Source organism: Lepisosteus oculatus, chromosome 12, assembly GCF_040954835.1.
Source record: "Lepisosteus oculatus isolate fLepOcu1 chromosome 12, fLepOcu1.hap2, whole genome shotgun sequence".
NCBI lineage: Eukaryota > Metazoa > Chordata > Actinopteri > Semionotiformes > Lepisosteidae > Lepisosteus > Lepisosteus oculatus.
Window position 1 is genome coordinate 7,941,031 of NC_090707.1, and position 10,632 is coordinate 7,951,662.

General features: G+C 44.4%; 1 protein-coding gene across 2 annotated transcripts; it reads right to left on the reverse strand.

Moving 5' to 3' along the window:
• Window positions 1-1,238: 1,238 nt before the first annotated feature.
• pofut2 (protein O-fucosyltransferase 2) lies at window positions 1,239-10,109 on the reverse strand. Of its 2 annotated transcripts, none has more exons than XM_006636297.3 (9): window positions 9,897-10,109; window positions 8,427-8,680; window positions 7,398-7,542; window positions 6,452-6,562; window positions 5,761-5,827; window positions 4,961-5,086; window positions 4,345-4,525; window positions 3,603-3,726; window positions 1,239-3,291 (listed from the first exon to the last, which is right to left on the reverse strand). In XM_006636297.3, exons 1-9 carry the CDS (start codon window positions 10,088-10,090, stop codon window positions 3,138-3,140), a joined length of 1,356 nt encoding a protein of 451 aa, XP_006636360.3. In that variant the 5' UTR covers window positions 10,091-10,109; the 3' UTR covers window positions 1,239-3,137. The 2 variants fall into 2 exon arrangements, with proteins under 2 accessions (XP_006636360.3, XP_015213752.2); XM_015358266.2 differs by having other exon boundaries at window positions 9,925-10,010.
• Between the last annotated feature and the right edge of the window lie 523 nt (window positions 10,110-10,632).

Genomic DNA, 10,632 nt, shown 5'->3' on the forward strand with positions numbered 1-10,632 from the left:
TATAGAATGTCAATCACAGACAGTATAATACATAGCAGCTGTCTTCCCATCCATCTTGTTTTCCTCTGGAGAAAGGCTACTGAACGTTGGCATATGCGTTCCTTTCCCCAGCATGTTTTTTGCTCCACTAAAGTGGTCTTTAGCACCTGGGTTGATTAAGCCATTCAGTATTCGAAAAAAGGATCAATTCAGTAATAAATGTATTGGAGGGAACAAAGTCCCGTGATGGCATGGAATGGAGATACCAAGGCAGATGGCTCCTGGTTTGGCAGGAGAAGTGAACAGGTGCTTCACCTATAATCACTGAGCTATTAACCTGTGCATGTTAGAAAAGTGGAACAATTTAAGTTTAATTATACGTGAAGAAACAATATACAAAATGATCTTTAAACCGGCCAGTATGAAAGCTGAAACGTTGTGTTTTCTTTCTTCTCTTTTCAGCATCTATTACTTGTTCCTTTGCAGCCTACACCTGCCGATGCAGCTGCCCTCCAGAACTACTAAAAAACTACTAAATTACTCCTCCACTCGAACTGGGCAATTCAAGTAAGGAACCTCTGGAAACATAGTACAGACTCCTAAAATCAATTTGGCACCTTGATACATCATAAAATACTCTAACCAGAGGTTCCAGAAACCAGTAGGTCTTTCACGTCTCTTCAATTACAGCTTCAGAGATAAGAGAATTAAATAATTAATCATCAAAGTTTAACTGCTTAAGGCTACAGAAAAGAGATTAATTGGTGTAATTAACATCTCTGCTATGAAGAGCAGCATCTTTAGGGACATGATAGATTCCAGGCAGAGGTCTCAAACTCAGTTCCTGGAGGGCCTACTATCTTCTGTTTTAACACTCCACCTGTGCAGTTACATAGTTGTTTTAATTATTTAATTAACACTGTGGCATATCACAGGTAACCTGTACTGTCAGTAAAGAGAATGTTTTGAGAAAGGAACTCTAAAATACCATATCTAACAACACAATAATTAAGTCAATCTTTTAATTGGGTAATTCCGATTGCGGAAAAAAGCAGATGACACCAAGCCCTCCAGGAAATGTTTGTGATCCCTGCCTCAAGGATTGGGCCAGGGAAACCTGGATCTACAATTTTCCCAAAGGGTCCTGGGGTAAATCATGCAGTGAACCGGCTATCCAAACCAGACCCAGAGGACTACGGCAGCCACACATTTTCTAAACTTGTTTAAAACACCAGCAGCCGAAGACCTGGGAGAAGATGCCGGCTTAAACGAACTGAATCAAATCTTTATTGAAACGGTTCATTATGAGCAGAGTTAGAATGAACACGAGAAAATAAGACAGGTACAAATGAAAGAAGACAAGCAGTTGGTTGATCTTAAGGTTCTCATCCTGCAGATCAAAAGCCCGTGGACATATTAGTCCGCCAGGACCAGGATTGGACACTCCCGGTGTAAATGATGAGAAGTGCTTCTCGCTTTTAACAAACACAAAAATTACATAAGTTTGAAAACAGCATGAGGATCAAGTAATTCTTTATGCTCAACCATAATGCAGGAGTAGAACTGCAGAAACCAGAGTCATTTAATTTCAATTTAAAGCAATATTTCCTGCAGAAGATGACCATACATGTACAGTATTAACATCGGATTGTGCAAGTGTAAAAAATACTGTTAACAGAAAGACATACACATGGTGTATACCTCATTCAGCAACTCAGAGCAGAAACAGCTAATATTCCATTTACATCTAAAGTAAAAAAAAAGTGGAATCAGACAGGCAACGGTGTATAAACCACTGCTTCATTCTTATGTAAAACAAAATATGTATACACTGAACTGGTTAATACATAACACGCCACACACTTTCAGATTACTTCAGATAATTATGCAAGGTTACTAACCATTCTTCTGTTTTCTAAGATTTCAGCTGCTACACCATCTCATTTTTGTAAAAGTGAATACTGTAATTTGCAGAGGTAACACAAATGTGGCAAAATATTTTTCTTCTAGTGTAGTCTGTGTAAAAAAGGCAATTACTGTAAACATGCTCACAAGGGAGACAACCTGCGAAGTCAGGGATTTTTTCAGTATTATGTACTGTGTCGGACGGCCTTTGTTTATAAGAACAAATGTACACTCTGGAGTGTGATTTTAAAATTATTCTCCGATCCATCAGGTCCATCAGGATACAATGTGCAGTGTGGTGAAAAATCCAAATCAACAAAACACAAGTTAGACTGTTAAAGCACATTTACCATCTGCAACACAGCACCCTGAGTAGGAGCGGCTGGATTTGGCCATTATTTCCTGCATGATTAAAAATTCAGTTTCTTGAAATGGTTACTTAAATCCATGAAACAGTCAACAATCCCATTTTTTTTTTATCTTAAAAATTTAGTTAACACCTTTGTACCAATAAACGAATCACAAGGAGCTCCGGAGTTTTCATGGCCATTATAGTCTACATTGAAGCCACACAGCCCTCGATTCAGTGTTTTAGAAACGGTCTGATGTCATTCCAGCACTTTGCCTTCCTACGGAGACCCGACATTACAACACAGGGGCCCGAAAAGTGTAAACGCCACCAAGCACAAAGCAGAGCAAACACAAACATCCATGTGTGGCAGTAAGGTCTTGTGCATCATGCAGGGTCTGACGTGGCCCGTTGTGGCGATGGAGATGTAGAAAGTTGACATTTATAACCAGGGTTCAGAGCCAGGGGTGGAGAGCAAAATAATTCCATTTACTCGGGGGGGGAAATGGACATCTGACACTGCAGGGCGCCGCCGCTTATTAGGACAGACACACTATATCAAGGTCCTGTAGAAACGCCTACCTTATTAGAGAATCTCATTTAGACTATTCAGCAATAATACGCTGTTTAATTTTCATGTTAAAATCTGGTGCTGATCATTCCACCGTTCCAGCGCCCTGAAGGAACGCACTGCATGATTCACTCAGTGAGGACGTACCAGCAGTCAGGTAGACCAAGAGCATTAAATGCTTCTTGTTGGTTTAAAAAGACCTTGGCGCAAAAGATGGTCTTCATAGCCATCTGCCGATGAATCTCTGTATACCAATAAAAAAAGGACACTCCTCTCGTCATGTTTTTGCGTCTCCAGCATTGCTGAGGACTTTCAAGTAAAGAGGCGTGGAGATCAGTAGATGATTTTCCAGTGGGTGGGCTGCTCACAGTTTGTCTCGCTGTCACCACAGAAGCGGTTATAGGTGGTTTTGGGATCAAATCCAAGGATCTCCCTCTCCTCATGGATTCTGAAGGAGAAGGTTGACACGGACGTCCCTATGAAGTACCTGTGGAAGGTAAGAAGGAAAGCAGCTGTAAGTCAAAACCCACATCACCTACGAACAGAAAAGCGACACTACATGCTTCCAGCTGTTTATATCCAAGCCGTTAAATGATGAAATCAGGAAACAGAAAAGGAAAGTGACAAGAAAACCCCCCCCCCCACCAATCTCCTATTTCATTCAGGGAGAAACACGTTAATGAAGGAAGAAGAATAAAAGGACTTATTTTTGCAGAACTATACGGGGGTGTAGTCCAGCCTAACGCTGTGTCAGTCGGAGAAACGAGGAGAGGAGGAGGGGACTGAAGGAGGCGGTACCTTGCATGTGCGCAGATCCATTGGTCTATGATGGCCACGCCCCCATCCTTGAAGAGCTCCAGCTCCTCCCACGTTGGCTCAAAACGGACCATTTCCGGCAACATTCTCTTCAGCTCCTCCAGCTCTGGGGGCACACAGAGCAGAAAAGGCAACAGCTCTTTCAAGGGCTCACTGGGATGCAGGCGATGATAAAGCAAATAACGTAAAACTAACTGGGTGGATCCAAACACACTAGGATGGATCCATATGGGCTACTTTTAGTAACCTTCTGAGGCCTTTACAGCAGTATCTCTTCCACAAGAGATTAGTGCAATGGAAACCAAAACTGGAAAAAAAACAAGGGTTGGGTCATATTCCGTCATATCTAGAACCTGAAATGAATGAAGTGTTTTGTGTATTATGTGTACCAATAATTGGAACCTTGCCTTTGTTAAAATTGTTTCAAAGATCACAATTCAATGATTTAAAACTCTACTAAAGAATAAAGAAAAAAAGCAAATGAAAATGAAAAGCTTTCTAGATGTATTAAGAAGTTTGGAGTTTTCAATTTCATTTACAATGTAATAGCATTTTATTTTCCCATCTATTCCAATGAAATCTGGAGGCCTTAATTGTTAATTGTTCAAGCCCTACAAGATAATTTAAAGATATAAGCTGGCCCTCACACAGTTAAAGAAAGTACTACGAATAATTGGGGAGGGAGATCAACAGTGTGTATTTAAGGCGAACACTGTGGCAGTACCCTCTTCGTCTGCATCGGTGGCTACAAACACCCTGTCCAGCCGATATTTCTTCATTATACTGCGCATCTTCTTCACAGCCCCCTTCAGGCTGGGCACATCCTCCCTGTGGCCCCAGATGAAGTCCTTGCGCCGGAGGTGAACCCCAAGATACGGGCCGCCTGTCGCAGTGCCCGGCTTCACCTAGGGCAGGGAGAGACAGGACCACGTTCGTGGAGCAACTCTGCCACACTATTCGGAAAAAGAAAATTGCTACAGAAATGAAAGCAATTAACTGCCTGTAAGGACTCTTCAATTAAGATTCCAAAAGCAGTTTTACATGACGATTGAGGATAACGGTCTTGGATCTTTATTAGGGTAAAAACGGGTAATGTCTGGCCTGGAGGAGCTTGGTTTCTGTACCACAGCTGGCTCTGATTTCTGAGTTCACAGTTTAATAGACTGAACAGTAGGGCATTCTGCAATGCAGGAAACCAAAATTCCTAAGGAATAAGGACCATTAAGGAAAAAAAAACCTCATTCTACAATGTGATAGAATTTGTGCATTATTACTAGGTTCCCAGACTCCTCTGACTGGGATGCCTTGTGCCACTAGAGTACCCAGCAGCCTAGACTCACTCTCATCTGTGTCCAGTCCTCGCCGTGAACCGTCTGGTCTCTCTCATCCGTGGAATTGAGGTACCTGGCTCTGAACTCGTCTCCAACCACCCGCAGATGCTTGGCAAAGACCATGCTGCGGCGCGTCTAGGGGCAGAGAAGCACCATTAACTTCGCTACTCAGCTGACACGGCAGCACCATTTTCAACGCTACGTTTCCAAGTGAAACTGGCTCACGATCTTCAGGGTAGGAATGTAACTGGAAGCAGAAGACAACAGTGGAAAAGCAAACAATTTCTTTCTCTCCCATGCCGTCGGTTCATATCGCCTAGAACAGCATACGCTTGATTTTAATTGGAACTGGACAAAAATTGAATATATTTAGTTCTGGAGCCAAATGCTCTTCAGGAAATCTTACAACATTCCTTGCACTCAAGCTGGAAAATGCCTTCCACAACATTAGAAGTATAGCATTATAAATATAGTATTCTATATTTTTCCATGGAATGGGAAACCAGCTGTGAAATGCAATTCTGTTTTCCTTGGACTCCGTAGATTTAACCCTTAAATGCTACTAATGCATTGCAAGGATTAATGCATGCAAACAGAACATTATAATGTCCATTATTTCTAATTAATGAAGTCTGTGAACTTCAAAACCTACAGAAAATTATTCTAGACACACACAGTCTAGAATTATAAATTATTTAAAATGAACAATTTTAAATGAACAATGTTATTAAAAATTATGCTAGATCAAAGAACTTTCCAAACAAACCAAAAACAGCACAGCTAAAGTGAACTAATGTTTCAGAACTTACATCCCAATAATCTTTCCCAGCATAATGGTCATGAAGGACAGTTTCAGCTCTGTCCAGCATCACTGACCTGAAAAAAATAAAACTTTGCTATTTGAAGTTTCTTAGCACTAAAAGCAGAAAAGGCTCATTCAACACCAAGTGGGCTGGTACCCCTTATTGTAGAATTCATGATTCATGTCCTCACAAAGAGGACAAGAGGCAGATCTACTCTGTAGGACTGCTTCTTGCCTGACAACCACGTAAACCTGTTTACATTTCACAGAAATAACTGTCAGTAAGACCTGCTTTTAGACAAAAGACACCAAGGTCAACAAGCTTTGTAACACCTCATCCAATCAAAACCAACCTAGTAAATGACAAACTACAGAGCGACATAAATGTGAGATGTCCCTTACAGGTGGTATGTTCAAATCGGGGTCTACAAAGAACTAATTTAGAGTTTCTATACAATCAAAATTCAGGTTCAGGCAGAGGAGCGTGACTTTGGAGGGCCACAACTGAACAGGACTTAATCAGTATAAGTAGCATTTAAAGAGCAGGGTAAATTAGTTTAACTGGTCCAGGTTAACCAATAATCAGATCAATTAACTTGTTAGTCCCTCCAGGACTGGTGTTGGGTGTCTTTATTTTCTGCATCTATCCGATAGTGAGAGCAGTCCCCCCAGTGCCACACTACTGTACAGCCACTCACCGGGCTGTGGTGTTCTTCAGAAGGACAGGAGCCAGAATGGAGGCGTGGCCCTGGACTGACAGGCAGGTGACATTCAGACCCCTCGTCTCCTCGTACCCCCAGAACCAGCCTCTGGACAGGAAGGAAGGGCCAAGGATTAAATCAGGCTGAACAGCAAAAACTGAAAAAATAAAATACAGTACCCCCGGAGCTCTTTAGAGGCTGCTCAGCCAGTAAAGGTGCTTGCCCAAGTGTAGCTCGAGCCGGTGATCATGGGTTCGATCCTGGGTCACGTCACCAGGAGCGCCTACAAACAAGAAGGACATCTGGCCAGCTCGGCCACTAGTATCCAACTGATCTGAGGAGCTTGAAAGAAGCCAAGGTGTAGGCTTCATCCACATCGCTGGGTAGATTGTTCCACACTCCCGCCAACCAGCGGTGACCCGAATTCCCCAAGACGTGGAACATAATTGGCTGTGTGCCCCTGAGGGAAGGGGGGAGTTAGCAGATGGGGGCTCTCTCAGTCCTCGATGAACCAGTGACCCCTGTGACAAAACTAAGTGACGACTACAATCCAAGCAAGATGTGCAAGCACAAACATTTGCAGTGATTCTAGGTCAATAAATTCTCACTTGCAATCTCACATTGATAGATCACGCAAATCAGGATAAACAGAAAACCTGGAAAGGCTTCTCTGGGGTGAATGAAGCCGTAGAATCTGCAGTCACTTTACTTCTAGTACACAAGCAACTGGAAGACAGGAGGTGAACATCCGAACATAAGTTACCCTGACCTGCTCACAGCATGTTTCTAATGATGCAATGAAAAATATTGGCTAAGAACAGTATTTTACATTGTACTTTACTGTTTGTCTGTTTGTGCAGGTGACAGAACCCCAGACACGTACTGTACAATGCTATTTCAAGGTCTAGGTGCCATAAGACTGGTGCTGTGGCTCAAACCATACCTGTAGTACCCCTGTTTGTCTTTGGAGTACATGAGGCGCTCAATGCAGGGCCTCTCGTCCACTTTCTCCTCCCACTTCCCATCCGTCCAGCCCTCCGCGTAGCTCTGCAGGACGTACACCTGCTCGACGAAGGGGCCCCCCGACTCTGCGTCCCGGGGAACAAAGACAGGTGAGAGTGGAGCAGGAGCCATCAGCAGCAGAGACACGAAAATATCGGCTGGCTGTACGAGCACTTCGGCAGAATCAGGAAAATTCAAATTCATTTCCCAACGAAACAAGTTCGGTTCAGTTTATTGGTCATAAGCACAAGTGCAATGAAATGCTTACTGGTGTGTATGCTCCAATAGAAAGGCATTAAGGAATCACCAGAACAGAAACACAGAACAACAGAAGCAGCAACAACAAGTTAAATGACATACAACTCAAACAAGCAGTGTGAGAAGAGGAAAAAACCCATCAGTGTGAGCCAGTGGTAGGGGTAGAGTTCAGTAGTCTGACAGCTTGCAGGAAGAAACTCTCTCTGAATCTGGAGGTTCATGGCTTTATACTCCTATAAGGCTTTCCAGAAGGAAGAAAGAAAGCTAGGATTATCCTTAGCAATACTTCCAACCTTCCCGAGACAGAGGAGGAGAGCTATACTCCAGTAATGGACTGGGCTGACCTATAAAGGCTAACAGACATCACAGTGGTGCAGTGATTAGCATTGCTGACTTGCAGTGCTGCGGCCCTGGGTTCAATTCAAAGCCTGAGGTGCTGTCTGTGTGGAGTTTGCATGTTCTCCCCAAGTTCATATGGGTTTCCTCCAGGTCTCCTCCCACAGTCCAAAAATACACAGGCAAAATTGGCCCTGGTGTGTGTGTGTGCGTTTGCATCTGTGTGTGCCCTGTCATAGACTGGCATCCCATCCAGGGCGTAGCCTGCCTTGTGCCTGTGGCTTGCTGGGATAGGCACTGGACGATGGAGCAGTTACCCAACGGATGGATACAAGCTCATCTTAACAGACAGGCAGAAGGAAACCAGAGTCCCTACCGGCGAGAAACTGCTCGTACTCGATGACGGGGACGTTGGCGTCGAGGCTGGGCACGCTGAAGAACTCGGCCCAGAGGATCCGCACCTGGTGGATGTCGGGGCTCTGCCAGTGGTAGAGCCGGCCCCAGGGGGGCAGCACGAGCACCCAGCCCCCGGCCTCCCGCAGCAGCGTCTTGGTCAGGGACGCCATGCGGATGAACACGTCACGGCGCAGGTTGAAGCCCTCGGGGGGGTTGACATCGTACAGCAGATACCTGGGGAAAGCACCCACTTCCGTCAGTACAAAGCCCCGCCGGCAGGGTCCCCACCCACACTCACGTTCTGCACAGTTCCTGGGGCCCAGCAGCCCTCCGAATCCCTGTAAAACTCTTGCGAGAATCTTCCCAGGAATCTCACATCCTTACACTTATACAGCACTTCTCTGGACACTCCACTCAAAGCTCTTTACAGGTAATGGGGATCCCCTCCATCCCCCACCAGTGTGACCCCACCTGGATGATGCGACAGCAGCCACAGTGCACCAGTCCTCTCCCCACACACCAGCTCTCAGTGGGGAGGAGAGCAGAGTGAGGGAGCCAGTTCAGAGACGGGGATTATTAGGAGGCCATGACTGGTAAAGGCCACAGGGGTATTTGGCCAGGACACCTGGGGTAACATTCCTACTCTTTTCAAGAAATGCCCTGGGATTTTGTAATGACCACAGAGAACAGGACCTTGGTTTTATGCCTCATCTGAAGGACGGAGCCTTTTTTACAATATAGTGCCCCCATCACTATGCTGGGGCATTAGGATCCACAGACCGCAGGGTGAGCACCCCCTACTGGTCCCACTAACACCTTCTCCAGCAGCAACCTCAGCTTTCCCAGGAGCCTGCTGAGCTTCAGGGCATTGCCAGTTGCGAGTTGCAGCTTGATATACAGTAGCTGCTGGCTATATAATTTCACTGGGAACTTAAAGGACTCCTAAAGACTATCTAAAGAATCTGTGAGGACTTTGGACCTCCAGATCTTCCACAATTTCTGCATGTGTACTGAAGTGTTCCTCGTTTCATTCTAAAGCATTTGTATTCCCCAAGTACAGCTGCAATCCCAGTTCTGTTTCAGTTAATCGGAGCTCCAATTCATTTTGGGGTCGAACTAGGTTTTATCATGCAAACAAGTAGCTCGCAGAATTAATCGTAAAAAGACTTTTGGCTTTATAAAACCTAAAACATAACAGAGACGCCTTCATTAAGCCATCAAACACTCATTTACAGGTTTACACAAAATCACATTTTCGTTAAGACTATACGGCTCGGGAAGACCCAATTGTATGTTAAAGCGAGGCTAAAATTTTTTTATATAACTTCTTGGTATGAGTTTCGCAGCGGAGGATCTGCGTGCCCTCGATTTTAAATGACATCGCATGACATTTTTACCCCCTGATAGGGACGATCCCGACACCGAGCCCCCCACCGTAATTCAACTGTACCGTATGTTCCGGGCGACGGTGGCAGCACCTGCAACGCTGTGCGCAGACTGCCCGGCACTGAACGCACCATCTCCGGTCGCAGCTTCAGCCGTCGCCGCTGTGCAGGAAAGCAGAAGAAGCAGTACGAGGAGAAAGTACCCCGGAGAAAGCCAAACTAACATAGCCTCTACGTGCTGCTTTCTCCGGTCCGCCATGACTAGCCTCGGCCACGCACTTCCGGGAACACTCTTGGAATTCCTCCGGCGTCGGTGGTCTCTTAGCAACATTAATTGGCATGCCCAGTCAGTATTAGAATCAGAACTAGGATGTATAGTATTTATTTCTTCTTGCGCCAAAAGTTTATACTAAACCACAAACGCGAAATAATTGTTAAAAGAGTAACGCGTTGTCCAAAACCGCCTGAATACATTTTAATTGTAAATGATTGAAGTCAATTTTACCTCAGTGTATTCACGTTCTGTCATTTATTAATATTAATAACCTTTTTTTTATTTCAGTGGTTAATAGCAACTTATTTTAGGACTTGATTACACGCTTTTAAATCTTAATAAAAAAACTTCGGGTTCATGTTCGATCCACGTTTTTAGACAAATCACCGATTTCCCCAGTGTCCACTAGATGGCAGCAGATGAAAACTAATTCGGATGTACACTGAAGACGAGGGAGGGCAGACCAAACTTAAAATCACAATTTAAAGATTTCCACTGCCACATTGTGTGAAATTGATCTATTTTTG

Coding starts and splice junctions, on each gene's coding strand:
- pofut2 (XM_006636297.3), bottom strand. CDS start 10,090: ATGGCGGACCGGAGAAAGCAGCACGTAGAGGCTATGTTAGTTTGGCTT. Junction 7,543..8,426: donor GTACGAGCAGTTTCTCGCCG/GTAGGGACTCTG, acceptor CCCGGGACGCAG/AGTCGGGGGGCCCCTTCGTC. Junction 5,087..5,760: donor CTGGGAAAGATTATTGGGAT/GTAAGTTCTGAA, acceptor CTCTGCCCCTAG/ACGCGCCGCAGCATGGTCTT.